Genomic DNA, 15,855 nt, shown 5'->3' with positions numbered 1-15,855 from the left:
GAGCCTGCGCGTCCGGAGCCTGTGCTCCGCAACGGGAGAGGCCACAGCAGAGGGAGGCCCGCATACCACAAAAAAAAAAAAAACCAACAACAACAACCCCTACACTCCCCAAACTTGTAAAAACAAACAAACAAAAAACACTTAACATTCTTCAAATATTAAATAGAAATGTACACAAAGGTTCCTCATCCAAAAATCAAACTTTCAACCTGTTAATCTGATTTTCGGCTGTATATTTTCCCCCAAACCAAAACCACCAAATTACTGCAATTCTAGACATAAAACTTCTTAGAATGTAATTTTTTAAAACTGCTATTAATACACAAAATTATTCATAAAACCAGGACAAATACTATTTATATAGCTTGCAATTATAAAAATACAGTAATTCAAAACTATCTATTTTAAGTATAATATTTCAAAATATTTAAGCTCCTTAGTAAGAGTCTTTTATATAGAGAGGGGGAGGGGGCGGGGGAGGGGGAAACATTTTTAACCACTCAATATTTTTAACCCATGTATTTTTTTTTTTACCTGGAAAAGGTTAAGGCCTCTGACTGCTGCAATATCCAATTTCATGTACTGGCTGAAGTCAAAAGTAGTCAGTTCAAACTGTCCAAAGTTTGAATCATCTGATAAGAGTTCTAGAAACTTGATTACTGCACACAATGAAGAAACTGCAACCTAAGATTAAGAATTTAAAATAAAAGATGACTATCACTAGAATTCCAGAGATTTTTTAAAAAAACAAATGGCAAGATGAAAATAAATTTCAAACACTATCATTTTCCCTGTTCTTTCCCAATCCAAACCAAGAAAATCAGACAAAGTTTAAATAAACCTAAGACTAAAAAATGATTTTCAGGGATTTCCCTGGTGGCGCAGTGGTTAAGAATCCACCTGCCAATGCAGGGGACAAGGTTCGAGCCCTGGTCCGGGAAGATCCCACATGCCGCGGAGCAACTAAGCCCGTGTGCCACAACTACCGAGCCTGTGCTCTGGAGCCTGCGAGCCACAACTACTGAAGCCCATGCACCGCAACGAAGAGTAGCCCCCGCTCACCGCAACTAGAGAAAGCTCGCGCGCAGCAATGAAGACCCAACGCCGCCAAAAATAAATAATAAATAAAATAAAAAAATAAAAAATGATTTTCAGAAAGTGAAAATTTACTGTAACAGCAACATTATTTATAATAGCCAAAAGTAGAAATTATGCAAATGTCCACCAAGAGTAAAATGGATACAGCCTGGCATGTTCACATTGTGGAATACTACACACAACAACAGATATAAGCACAAATAATCCACAACAACATGCGACAATATAGATAAATCTCACAAACATGATACTGAACAAAAGAAATCAAACACAAGAGCATGAACTGTATGAGTCCATTTATATAAACTACAAAAATAGACCAAACTAATCCATACTGTCAGAGGTAAGAAGCAGGGTTACCCTTGGTGGAGGTAACAACTCGAAGAAAACAAAAAGGGTCTTTACGATCCTGGTACTATTCTGTTTCATGGGTGCTGGTCATGTGGGTAGTTATAATTTATGAAAATTTAGTTATACACTTATGATATATGCACTTTCCTATATGTATATTTAAATAAAAAGTTTAAATAAACTGCCTATATAACCACTATAACATAAAATAAAGAAGCTAAGGACATCAAACTGATAGCCCAATGACAAGTTCTACGTATACTCGATACCAGATTCATTGTAAATGTGCATATATTTCCTAATTGATAACACAGTCTTCTATCTGCCTCTACCAAACTCTAACAAATACATAAGGTTGTCACAAGAATCTCCTGCTATGTCACCACAAGGCACAGATGATAACACCTTTTAGTAGCCCTAAAAGCTTCTTCCCATTTTCAACGCTGAAGTAAGTTTCTCTAATACAGATCTGCCTTGACTTATGATGGGGTTACATCCCAACAAACGCATCATAAATGTAAAATGCATTTAATACACCTAACCTACTGAACACTGTAGCTTAGCCTAAGAATCCACCTGCCAATGCAGGGGACAAGGTTCGAGCCCTGGTCCGGGAAGATCCCACATGCCGCGGAGCAACTAAGCCCGTGTGCCACAACTACCGAGCCTGTGCTCTGGAGCCTGCGAGCCACAACTACTGAAGCCCATGCACCGCAACGAAGAGTAGCCCCCGCTCACCGCAACTAGAGAAAGCTCGCGCGCAGCAATGAAGACCCAACGCCGCCAAAAATAAATAATAAATAAAATAAAAAAATAAAAAATGATTTTCAGAAAGTGAAAATTTACTGTAACAGCAACATTATTTATAATAGCCAAAAGTAGAAATTATGCAAATGTCCACCAAGAGTAAAATGGATACAGCCTGGCATGTTCACATTGTGGAATACTACACACAACAACAGATATAAGCACAAATAATCCACAACAACATGCGACAATATAGATAAATCTCACAAACATGATACTGAACAAAAGAAATCAAACACAAGAGCATGAACTGTATGAGTCCATTTATATAAACTACAAAAATAGACCAAACTAATCCATACTGTCAGAGGTAAGAAGCAGGGTTACCCTTGGTGGAGGTAACAACTCGAAGAAAACAAAAAGGGTCTTTACGATCCTGGTACTATTCTGTTTCATGGGTGCTGGTCATGTGGGTAGTTATAATTTATGAAAATTTAGTTATACACTTATGATATATGCACTTTCCTATATGTATATTTAAATAAAAAGTTTAAATAAACTGCCTATATAACCACTATAACATAAAATAAAGAAGCTAAGGACATCAAACTGATAGCCCAATGACAAGTTCTACGTATACTCGATACCAGATTCATTGTAAATGTGCATATATTTCCTAATTGATAACACAGTCTTCTATCTGCCTCTACCAAACTCTAACAAATACATAAGGTTGTCACAAGAATCTCCTGCTATGTCACCACAAGGCACAGATGATAACACCTTTTAGTAGCCCTAAAAGCTTCTTCCCATTTTCAACGCTGAAGTAAGTTTCTCTAATACAGATCTGCCTTGACTTATGATGGGGTTACATCCCAACAAACGCATCATAAATGTAAAATGCATTTAATACACCTAACCTACTGAACACTGTAGCTTAGCCTCACCTACCTTAAATATGCTCAGAGCATTACATTACCCTATAGTTGGGCAAAATCATCTAACACAAAGCCTATTTTATAATAAAGTTGAATAACTCAAAATTTATTGAATACTGTGCTAAAAGTGAAAAACAGAATGGTTCTATGGGTACAGCATGGTTGTAAGTGTATCAGCCATTTAACCCTTGTGATTGCGTGGCTGATTGGGAGCTGCTGCACGCTGCCCTGCCCAGCATCACGAGAGAATTGCACTGAGTATTGTTAGCCCAGGAAAAGGTCAAAATGCGAAGTATAGTTTCTTCTGAATGCATATCACTTTCGCACCATTGTAAAGTAAAAAAAAATTGTAAGTTGAACCATCATAAGTCAGGGAACGTCTATATTGGGATTATTGCTCATACACAACTGCTTTTGATTCTGTCACACAAGAAAAGTAAAACAGGTAAACTTAGTTTATAAGGATCAAACTATTAGGTGATAAGCCATCACTGCAAAATCATGATAGTAATAATAGCCTCTACTGTAGTTTGAAATCAATTTTCAAAATTATAAGAAGCTAGAGTTTGCTCTTATTTAAATATACAGTTCTTCATTTTACTTATCAGTGATCCACAAATAACCCGTCAAGAGTTTCTAATATTTTACCCTAAAAATACATCCCTCAAACCATACTTGCCTCAAAGATTTGAAAAACTGAAGATAAACTTCAACCACTGAAAAATCCCATAAAAAGTTACATTGTTTGCATATTCATTTCTACACTGAACATACATAATCAGTGCCAATTTTTGAATTGTTTAAATGTAACATTTATTATGCAATTATTATGCACTGTATATACTTTCACCCTTATTACTTCCTAATCTCCACAACGATCCTCCACAGATAATGAAACTGAAGTAATTTATTAAAAACCCCACAGCTCGTACATTATAAAACTTTGATAGGTCTTTTTCCCCCTAAACAACTAAGCTACCTCACCTACTTAGGTGACAGTAATCAGGCTCTTTCAGGTGAAACCAATAAAACAATAAACTCTTCCTTACCCCAAGGATATATATTGTATAAATATAATGAAATTATATTTAAGGTTATGTTTAAATTTTTCTAGTCAGTCCTTGAGTTTTTCACAAGCTTCTTCATAGATTAAAATAAGTTTAAATATCAGTGATCCAGTTTAGGCTTTGAGATATAGATGACAGAAGCAGCCTTCTAAAAGGTCACTATTTAATGGTAAATTCACATTTGTAATCCACATACCTGATTCTCCATTTCTGGCAACACAGCACTATTCATCTGTTCTCCCTTTTTGCCTTTCAACAACCGGTTGAGGTCCTGATAAATATCTTTTGTGGAAAAGTCAGCTCTTTTTCTTTCTGTGATCAGAATTCCTCCTCTCTGAATAACCTATTTTACAAGAAATATTTTAAATTACTAGGAGAAAAGGAACAAGAAAAGCAATAAGGACAGCTGTATCACTGACAAATATAAAGTGACAACAGCTTAACAAATTATTAACCCACATTAAATTTTTATACAACATGCAAGAAGACATTGGTAATACATGTATTAACATGTATTTTTAAAATCTGTAAATGAAATTTTCAGGGAAATTTAAAATTAGGCTCACATAAAGCTTTCAAAAAATAGTCTCAATAGTAAAAACTCTTAACAGAATAATACTTGTGGAAAGTTGCCTAAATACTATTTATGCTAAAAATGCCCATCACAGATATGCTAACTCTCAAGTAGTTCTTATTGTATTTGAGGCTCATGAGAAGAAAAGAATCCTTGGGGGGAATACAACATCCCTTAAATATCTAAATAATAAACCATGTATCTATATACAAATAGCAAAATCGAACTTTGTTAAAATAAAAGAATCAGTAAAATAATAAGAGGCTAGGGCTTCCCTGGTGGCACAATGGTTAAGAATCCACCTGCCAATGCAGGGGACACGGGTTTGAGCCCTGGTCCGGGAGGATCCCACATGCCGCGGAGCAACTAAGCCCGTGCGCCACAACTGCTGAGCTTGCGCTCTGGAGCCTGCAAGCCACAACTACTGAGGCTGCATACCACAACTACCGAAGCCTGTGTGCCTAGAGCCCATGCTTCACAGCAAGAGAAGCCACCGCGATGAGAAGCCAGCGCACCGCGACGAAGACCCAACGCAGTCAAAAATTAATTAAAATAATAATAATAGGCTAAAGTTCCACTTGAACTATTAAAAATTAATCCTGAAGAACTGCAAGTTATTTGATATATCCATGCTAAATACAGTTACAGGTTTTTTTTCTTTAATGGCCCTAAATCACCTCTTCCCCACCCTGCACCCCCCAACTGTGAAAGCACTCCTTTTTATCAGTTGTGATCCCTTTAAAATGGCACCGAGTTACTCTTTCGGGAGGCGGGGGTGGGGGGGGGGGTATGATCTGAGGTAGAACAAGTCTTAAACAAGAAACAGCTCCTTCTGAAGTCCTATTAAAGATACAAAGTTTCTATCAAAGATAAACATCAAGACATTCCTCAAAACCCTGTTGTGATTAGATTTAAAAGGGTTTGACTTTTAAATTTTTTTTCCTTAAGTAAAACAGTATTATGTTAATTTAGAGCCATTCCTAGCCTTGGATTCTCCTCTATCTCTACACTCCATTTCCTTACCTGCCTCAGTTTTCCCATGTCTCCAGCAGTCTCTCCTCCTGGTAAAACACATTCCTTTGGTCCAATCTGAATCAGGAGAGCCTCCAGATTGGAGAATTGATCATTATCGGGAAACTCACACAGTCCTAGCTTCCTCTGTATGGAGTCAACATACCCAACTCCAATCTGTCTTTGGCCATCAACTGTAGACATTTTAACACCCACAACACCAATGGAAGCTGACATATCGTTGTTACCAAAGAGAATGTCTTCAAACTGAGAAAGATTACCTGGAGAAGCCTAAGCAAAAATAAAGAAAAATTTTAAGAAACTGTTGAATGTACTTTAAAACTTTACTAACCAACAGAAATTACCCAACCTAGATGAATTTTATTAATGAAACGTTTTCTGACCAAAAAAAATTACTTATAACCATATAGTCCAATTAATATTACCACATTTTCTATAAAGTATCCTCCCTACTTTTCCAATTAATTTGAGAACACTTGGGCACATCTAAAAATAATAGTATCAAAAGTGATTTTCAGTTTGAAATTTGGCATCTAAGTTTACACTCACTCACACAATCACTGAGGTACCCAAAGTGATAACCCTCTCAATGGTATGCCTAAATTTCTACACTCTGCCATACTACCTATTGGTTGCACATATCAGAATTTTCACTGAGTAGTTATACCACATAGAAAAACAGTATTATTAGCTTAAATATTAACCTTGGATAGACATCTCTCTATATCAATGTATTTATTTGTAAAATGCAGAGATTCTTGTAGATCAATGATTTCCAAATAAAGGGTCTTTGACCATTGTTTTTTGTTTGTTTGTTTGTTTTTGGCTGTGCCAGGTCTTAGTTGCAGCACACGGGATCTTTAGTTGAGGCATGCAGGATCTTTTAGTTGCAGCATGCGGGACCTTTAGTTGTGGCAGGCGGGATCTAGTTACCTGACCAGGGATCGAACCCGGGCCCCCTGCATTGAGAGTGCAGCATCTTAACCACTGGACCACCAGAGAAGTCCCTGACCTATTTTTAAAATTTCAAAAAGATCAGAAATCTCTTTAAGACTGTACAAGGTAAGTAAAGGGTCAAGTTTCTTTGCTTTTGGCTCCACCTGTGTCAAGCTGGTGGGTAACAGTACTTCAACATGATCAGAAGCTGACAGGTTGCTGTTAACGTGAGGCATTTCTGGGGCAACTGATGGACCACGGTATGAAACATGAGATAGTCAGAAATAGTCCAAATGAGCACAGTGACAAGCCAAATTTAAGCAACCAGTAGCCATCAATAGTTCTCAAATGTCTTTAGCATCATAATCATGATAATCATTTATCTTTTCTCAATATGGTTCTGAATATCCTGTACTACGTATGGATTATTGATTAAAATCTGGATCAGAAATGAAATGGAGGAAGTTCCCTGGCGGTCTAGCAGTCAAGACTTCGCACTTCCACTGCAGGCGGCTTGGGTTCTATCCCTGTGACCAAAAAAAAAAAAAGAAATGGAAAGCTAGTATTACCTGATACTCAAATTTTAAAAGCACTGATTCAATCACAAACGTGAACATCATATTTTCACATACATGCTTTGGATTTACACGCACAGGTTATACACACCTTAAAAAAGCTCTCAAAAGTGAACTAGTAGCTAGCTTATCAAGTAAGATCCCGCAAGCCGCACAGCAAGGCCAAAAATTAAATAATTTTTTTTTAAAAAGTCAATTATAGAGGTCAACTACCCTAAATATCACTAATACTTTACAATAGAATCAATAAGCTAAAAATTAAAAGATAAATCAGTTTTAGCAGTATTAGATCTGAACTTTTTAAAATAAATATCAGGATGAAGATACTATCTCTTAACCTGATAAAGATACATATTTGAAGATTTTTTTCCCCCTGATCTAAAAGGTAGGGGCTAAAAACAATGCATCTCAAAGGATTCTGATGACACAAAGGAGTGAGGTGTGATGGGCTGATAATCCAGTTAATCAGCTGAACTCATGATCCCACATTTTGGTGTTACTAACTGAGCTCTGTGAAGAATGAGATAGAAAAACATCACCTTGTGGTACCCTCAATTTTCTATTAAAATCTTTCAAAATGTAGGATAAAACTGTAAGTCCCACTTTCCTCAGTAAAGTAGCAATGAAAATTCCGAGGAAATTCCATAATAAGGAATGATAAATGCTCGCAGATATAATCTTCAGTAAACGTCGACATTTACAAAGGCAAGGGGTAGTGACAGCAGGCAATATGGAAGGAATATTGAAGAATATTCTATTTGGGGCAGCACCAACATCAAATGTTGAAATGTTGTATTAAACCTCACAAAAAAACCTTCACAGGCCTTTCAGGTCAGAAAACATCTTGAAAACCTTCTAATTTTACTGTTTATAAAGAAACAGATACAGGAGAAGGCTGGGAAATTTGCCAAGGTTATGCAGAGAAATGAGATCAGCCAAATACAAGCCCAGAACACTGTCCCGCCTTACCACACATTTATTCCCTTTCAAGGATAAATCTCACCTCCTCAACATTTTAACCATTATCCAATATTTATGTGAAGGTATTGTGTGTGAACAAACAGAAACATGATTTTACAGACTAAAAATAAAGATAGTCCTTAAATAAAACAAAATAGTACCCCCATCTCCATGAAGACATTAGAAGCACGTCAATAAGCCCTTCTAGGCACACCTAGGAATATGATCAGCATTAAACAAAGTTCCACACTCCTAAAAAAATTACAGTCTAATGAAAGAGAAAGGAAAATACAAATATCCAAACACATTACAAACGTGTATAAATAGATATCTGGGATATGTAAATTTGAGTGATATTACTTCAAAAACAGTGAAATCAAATCTTCTTTAATGCTGGTATTCAACTTTATGTAAAGGAAATTTATTATTTAGGTTTTAGGGACAGTGACAAAGCTCAGAGTATTCATACTCATAATAAGGATTTACTGAATTTCTGAATTGCTATTAAACTGTGATTTTAAAAACCACATGCTAAAGAATATTAAAGTTTCTCACAGCATTTTACTATCACAACCTGGCTAAAATATTAAACCAACACAAATTCTCTCATGTTTTTATTTTGTCTACTGTTAAAAACACAACTAAATTTAAAAGGAAGATAATTACCTTAAATGCCAAATACCAATCATTCTCCTTGGAGGCCTTATTTCCAGCTCTATTCTTATAAACTTCAACTCTGTACTGACGAACTAGAAGAAGATCTTTTACAAAGGACTCAAAATTCATTTTACTAAGCACAACACTCTCCAGAGACTTTGCTCCTAAAGAAAAATATTAAAAATACATGTTACGGATTTGAAGTCATAAGTGTTGAAGACCTAACACAATGCCTCCCCCCAAGCTATGTTGTTTTCCCAGTAATTCATTCACTCAATAAACTATTTATCAAGCTCCTATTACATGTCCTAGAGACTTTAGTAGATGAAGGGTATAAAATGGTGGATAGACATAACCCCCTGCACCTGTGGAGCCTACACATCAAAATTAAAAATTGAGAAGACACAAAGACAAAAGAATGAGTCAATATATATACAGCTAATCCTACTTGTCCTTTTTTATCATTCGTTTTTCACAAGTTTGAATAAAACTCTTATGTAATAGTATCATTAAAAAAAATTTGTTCACAGAAAGCACTGAACCAGAGTTAATACAAAATTAGAGATGAATTTCTCCCAGAGACACTTATAAATGCCACTGTAAGTATCGGTCAGCAACTTCCAGTAAATACAGCAATGAATTTCAAAACAGTGTTATATCATCCTTTAATTTAGAAGACAAAATAACACTGGTCTGGCACCTAATTCAGAAACAGGTCTTAAAAATCATCAGCCCAACAGGATGTACCAGCATTGCTGTCTGGCCAGCACTGGGTTTTTAAAGCATTTGAATTTGAATGCTTAGCACACATGAACAAGCACTCTCAGATCCACAAACCCCACCACTCCCTATTACTTATACCTGACTATTTGCACATCAATGTTATCTGCCAGGCCAAGGGCAGGGAGATCCAGAGCAATCCTCAGTCTTTTTCTAGACACACTCAACAGGAACACAGGAACACATTCACAACACTACTGATTTCTTTCTTTCTTTCTTTTTTTTTTTTTGATCATCATGCAGCATGTGGTGCATGGAATCAATCCTGTGCCCCCTGCAGTGGAAGCATGGAGTCCTAATCACTGGACTGCCAGGGAAGTCCCCAGTGCTGATTTCTTAAGAGTGGGTGGGTGAAGAGGCAAATGAGGTGATTCCCCTCCCCACCATGGCCTCCCCTACTTCCTCCATTACTAATCTCCACATAGGTTGCCCAACCATCAAGGTTATCCTCCGGGCTTCCCTGGTGGCACAGTGGTTAAGAATCCGCCTGCCAATGCAGTGGACACGGGTTCGAGCCCTGGTCCAGGAAGATCCCACATGCCGCGGAGCAACTAAGCCCGTGTGCCACAACTACTGAGCCTGCTTTCTAGAGCCCGCGAGCCACAACTACTGAAGCCCGCGCGCCTAGAGCCCGTGCTCCGCAACAAGAGAAGCCACCGCAATGAGAAGCCCGCGCACCACAATGAAGAGTAGCCCCCACTCTCTGCAACCAGAGAAAGTCCGCGCACAGCAACAAAGACCCAAAGCAGCCAAAAATAAAAATAAATAAAATAAATAAATTTATTTAAAAAAAGGTTACCCTCCGAAGATACTATTTCTCTCAAAGGAGTGTCTGTGACACACTGGATGTTCCTGGTGAAGAGCTTGGCTGTATGCTTTAAGTCTGAAATATGGGGGCTTCAAGAATAATTTGGAGCCCCCATCTTCATTCAGCTGATAACGTGTCTGCTTACATGTGGGCACTGTGCCAGGTGCTGGGATTCAAAGGCAGAGACTGGTTAAGACAGAGTTCCTGCCCTCTGGGAACTTCCAGTATATTAGCATAGAGTAAAATAAATGCTGTGTCTAGGGTAAGGAGAAGGTCCTAGGGCAGGGAACACATGAGAGGGGCAGCTAACCAGGCAGCCTTAAGATGGAAGTTAAGAAAGTTTTCCAAGAGGAGATGCTTCTAAGCTGAGTTCTAACAGCAAAAGAGGCAAAAGATAAGGAACTTCCTTTTTTGGGGACTCAGATTCCTCATCTACAAATTGAAGCTAGGTACTAATCCACCTCACAGGGCTTTATTATAATAATGTTTTGATAGTTGTTGAAAAGTAAGAGAAAAGTAGCTAAAAGGATATGAATAAGCCTAAATGCCAAAAGAATGAACCAAAGAGAGAAGAAATGATCAACAGAAAAGCCATCTGTGAGAAGAGGAGAGGGGATCCAGACCACAGCAAAAGGCTCATCTCTTCACTGGCACAACAGGGAAGGAGAGAATGGGCACAGACGACATTAAAAGTATTAGTTCAAGAAACAGCCCAAATGTCCATCAACTAACGAATGGATTAAACAAAATACTGTATATCCATACAATGGAATATTTGGCAATAAAAAGAAATGAAGTACTGATAACACAGATGAACCTTGAAAATGTTAAGTGAAAGAAATCAGTCACAAAAGACCAATGTTATAAGCAAATCTAGAGAGAGAAAGCAGATTAGCAGTTGCCTGGGTTTGGGAGGACTCAGGGGAAACGGAAAGTTCCTGCTCATGGGTACAGGGTTTCTCAAGACTCAAGTGAAATTTAACCTCTCTTCTGATGGCTCCAGTCTTTGGCAATCCTGCCTCTGCCTCTTTGGCGACTTGTTATGGAGCATCCTCCATAGGTCTTCACCTGGAACTGGAATTACTCCTGCCTTTCTCTCCACTAGGGGGAACTCTGTGAAGGTGGGGATACTGCCTTTTGATCTATGTACTCCCAGTGTCCATAACCCTGCCTGACAAGGCAGCACTCAATAAATGTCTATCGGACTTCCCTGGTGGCGCAGTGGTTAAGAATCCGCCTGCCAATGCAGGGGACACGGGTTCGAGCCCTGGTCCGGGAAGATCCCACATGCCACGAAGCAACTAAGCCCGTGCGCCACAACTACTGAGCCTGTGCTCTAGAGTCCATGAGCCACAAATACTGAGCCCGCGTGCCACAACTACTGAGCCTGCACTCTAGAGCCTGGGAGCCACAACTACTGAGCCCACGTGTCACAACTACTGAAGCCCGCGCACCTAGAGCCCGTGCTCCGCAACAAGAGAAGCCACCGCAATGAGAAGCCCGCGCACCGGAACAAAGAGTAGCCCCCGCTCACCGCAACTAGAGAAAGCCCGCGCGCAGCAACGAAGACCCAACGCAGCCAAAAACAAATAAATTTATTTTTTAAAAAAATGTTTAAATAAATAAATAAATGTCTATCTAATGAATGAAACATCTTTTGTCAGTAACCTTCCATCTGCATAAGGCAGAGGCAGGACTAAAACCCACAACTCCTTACTCCTCCTATCACGTTCATTCCTAGGAGCCAGGAATAAAAGAGATTAACATAAAACTAGATGTTCAGAACATCTAACTACAAGAGGGTGAGAAGTTTGTAGCTTTCCAGGGAGAGACGATGCTAGAGATGGGGATGGGTTACCGAGGGCACTGAATGCCGAGCTGAGAGGCACAGACATACATGACTAGCTCAAGGCCACACAGGTGATAAGTGGAGGGGCTGCGACTTGAAGCCAGGGAATCCGGCTCCAGTTCGAGGTCCTGACCACTCGGCAATACTGCCTATTAACAGTAGACACTATAGATCCCTGCGCTGAACAGCGATATAAATCACGTTCGCCCAACAGGCAAAATCACGCTGGTGACATAAAACGGTCTCCCTAACCCCCTCCTATTATAAATCTCAATCCTGGACTGGTGTTTGTGATAGAGAGGTTTGGCGTCGTTTGTGATGATATCCACAGCGCCAAGGCTGGAGCGAGAAGCAGACACCCACGCGGACTGCAGCAAAATTAAATAGAACAATGTGTTAAAACGCCTCGAACGAAGCCTGACACGTAGCGATCGCTATTAGGTCTGATCCGGGGCAGCTCCGGAGGAACAGACTCAGGGCGGAGGCAGGGCAGGGGGCGGGTGGCGCCCCACTCGGCCAGGCAGGGGCCGGAGCACGCGCAGTGCCCCCACGAGGCACCAGCGTCCCCGCCCCCGTGTCTCCCTGCCCGACACCCTCCCACTTCCTGAGAGGAGCCAACTCCGCGGGGTCCTCCCCTGAGCCCGCGCCGTCCCCGCCCTCACCTGTCGGCCCCATGTACTTGACCACCCCCTGGGTCTTGAACACCTCCCGGGCGGCCAGCAGCGCGTCCTCCCGGTGCGCCGTGTAGAAGTCGCCCCGGTCGAAGAGGCGCACCGTGGTGGTCGGCTTCTCCGGCATGCCCTGGAAGAAGCGCACGAAGCCGACCTCGGCCCCGCTCTCCAGCTGCAGCGTCTCCTTCGGCTGCACCGCCATTTCGGAACCTCTCCGCCGCCTGCCTGATGGAACTGCGCGACCCCGCACCCACTAAGCTGTTTCCCGCCTCCCCTCCCTCGCCCCCCGTGCGGCGTCCGGCCTCTGCGGAGACACCCAATCAGCATCCAGCGCTGCGTTTCGGTGGGTGGGAGTGCGCCGCGACAGCCAATCATAATCGGACGCGGCCCAGCTTCCCGCGCACGCTGGTGACTGTGTCTACTGCGCATGCTTGAGCCTAGGTCGCGCGCCGCCCCGGCAGACACCCGTCCTTGAAAGAATTCAGTTCTCCGGCGTTTCTCGGCTACACTGGTGTGGGTCCCAGGTGTATGGTTAGCTAGTTAGGAAACCAGGTGGAAAGTTCTGGCAGGTTTTGAGTTTGTTATCTACCCGGAAGCAAGAGAGTGGAATCAGAAAGAAACTTGAAAACAAGGAAAAACTAGCTTTCCTCCCTATCACAGTATTTTTTTAACCTGTGCCCCTGTCTCTCCAACTGCCTCACTTTTCGTTTTTAAGCAAACTACCTGCATCAAGGTTACACATTTCTTCTCCACAGCCTCCGTCCTGGCCAAATTCTCGTATCGTCCACTCCTTGATGGATTCATTCATTCAAAAACAGAAGGCCTGCTATGCGCCAGACTTCTAGGATCTGAGGATCAGTAGTAAAGAAGAGAAAAACCACTGCCTTTGTTGAACTTACATTCTAATGAATGGATTCAGATAATATACTAAGTAAACTTATAGTAAGTAAACTGTTAGAAGATAAGTGTTTAGGTAGAAAAGATGGGGGGAGTTGACTTTTTTTTTTTTTTTAATGTTGAGCAAAGACTTGAAGGAGGTCAGGATACGTCCTGCATAGTTACCTGCCTTACAAAAGGTATTGCACTCTCCTGTTTGCTTACCCTTCCCCCATAAAAGCAGCCCCAAACCCTGATTCAGCAGCAGAATTACCCCGGGGGCTTTTCAAAGGTGTTCCTGGGCCCCACCCACACATAATGGGTTGGAATTTCTGAAGGTGGGATCTTGGGATCTGTAAGAAAGCTCCCTGGACATTCCTGACAATCATCTCAGTTTAGAAACCACTTAATTCGGGCTTCCCTGGTGGCGCAGTGGTTGCGCGTCCGCCTGCCGATGCAGGGGAACCGGGTTCGCGCCCCGGTCTGGGAGGATCCCACATGCCGCGGAGCGGCTGGGCCCGTGAGCCATGGCCGCTGGGCCTGCGCGTCCGGAGCCTGTGCTCCGCAACGGGAGAGGCCGCAGCAGGGGGAGGCCCGCATACCACAAAAAAAAAAAAAAAAAAAAAAAAACCACTTAATTCAAATAGTTTCAGAAGCAGAGAAAGTTTGAACCATCTGACTGCTGTCTCCCACTTCCTGTAGTGCTCCCTCCTCTCACCCCAACTCTGTGATCTGGAGCAATAAACTTCCCCTTAACCTTTCAATACCTGTGGCTCTAACACAAACTTGTCCCTGTGCTCTGGAATGGCCTTGCCCTGCCCTTTGTGTAGCAAACTACTGGTCATTCTTCAGTCCTCAGGCCTCAAGTATACCCAGTCCCCCCAGGTGTAATTAGTTGAATTATCTTCTGGAGTATCATTTTGTTCATATCTCTATTATATTTGCTGCATTGTTTTAGAAATATATGTTCAGGGACTTCCCTGGTGGGGCAGTGGTTAAGAATCCGCCTCCCAATGTAGGGGACACGGGTTCGAGTCCTGGTCTGGGAAGATCCCACATGCCGCGGGGCAACTAAGCCCGTGCGCCACAGCTACTGAGCCTGCGCTCTAGAGCCCACAAGCCACAACTACTGAGCCTGCGTGCTGCAACTACTGAAGGCCCCGAGCCTAGAGCCCGTGCTCCGCAAGAGAAGCCACCGCAGTGAGAAGCCCCACGCACCGCAACGAATAGTAGAGTAGCCCCCGCTCGCTGCAACCAGAGAAAGCCCGCGTGCAGCAACGAAGACCCAAAGCAGCCAAAAATAAAATAAATAAATAAAATAATTAATTAATTTTAGAAAAAGAAATATATGTTCACCTGTCTCTCTTACTAAACACCTGGAAAGAACACAGATGAGTATTTACATTTTTTTATAGTTAATAATAACGGCTAATGTTCATCAGTATTTTTTGACTTTTAAATTTTTTACATGTGCTTACTGTTTTAATTTTTGCAACTCTATTAGGAGCTATTGTTATTCTTATTTTACATTGAGGAAACTGGAACTTGGAAATGTGAAATAGCTTGCCCAAGATCCAGAGATAACAGTAAGTGACAGAGCTAGAGTTCAGTCTCCAGATTCTGTGAGTTTAACCATCTGTGTGCCAGAGGGGGCCTGGCACATACTAGGTACACAGGAAATGTTTTTAAATAAATGAACTGTGTATCACAATAACCACTTCTATATGATAACCTAGCCTTGAGTGTCATCCATTTCTCCCCTTTCCTAATTCACATTCTAAATAGTTCAGAGGAAGGCAAAATAGTAATAATAACTACCTCCAGGGTTGATGTCAGGATCAAATGAGGTAGTAGCTCTGAAAATATTTTGTTATCTTTTGTAAAAAGCCTTTATACTGTTATCATCACATTTCCCCCCACCCAGACTATGTCTTTC

At 41.1% G+C, this 15,855-nt stretch overlaps 1 protein-coding gene across 1 annotated transcript in view; it reads right to left on the bottom strand.

Moving 5' to 3' along the window:
- The window catches only part of MSH2 (mutS homolog 2), a 78,465-nt gene extending 65,160 nt beyond the window's left edge, over positions 1–13,305 (bottom strand). Inside the window, exons 1-5 of the mRNA XM_007106847.4 lie at positions 13,035–13,305; positions 8,945–9,099; positions 5,799–6,077; positions 4,398–4,544; positions 535–684 (exon numbers count right to left, since the gene is read on the bottom strand). Of these exons, the coding sequence (XP_007106909.2) occupies positions 535–684; positions 4,398–4,544; positions 5,799–6,077; positions 8,945–9,099; positions 13,035–13,245 (942 nt within the window). The 5' untranslated portion in view covers positions 13,246–13,305. The remainder of the gene's footprint in view (positions 1–534; positions 685–4,397; positions 4,545–5,798; positions 6,078–8,944; positions 9,100–13,034) is intronic.
- Positions 13,306–15,855: the final 2,550 nt, after the last annotated feature.

The sequence above is a fragment of the Physeter macrocephalus genome, chromosome 12, assembly GCF_002837175.3.
Source record: "Physeter macrocephalus isolate SW-GA chromosome 12, ASM283717v5, whole genome shotgun sequence".
NCBI classification, from domain to species: Eukaryota; Metazoa; Chordata; class Mammalia; order Artiodactyla; family Physeteridae; genus Physeter; species Physeter macrocephalus.
Note: the sequence above shows the minus strand (reverse complement) of the source record. Positions and strands in the feature narration are given on the sequence as shown.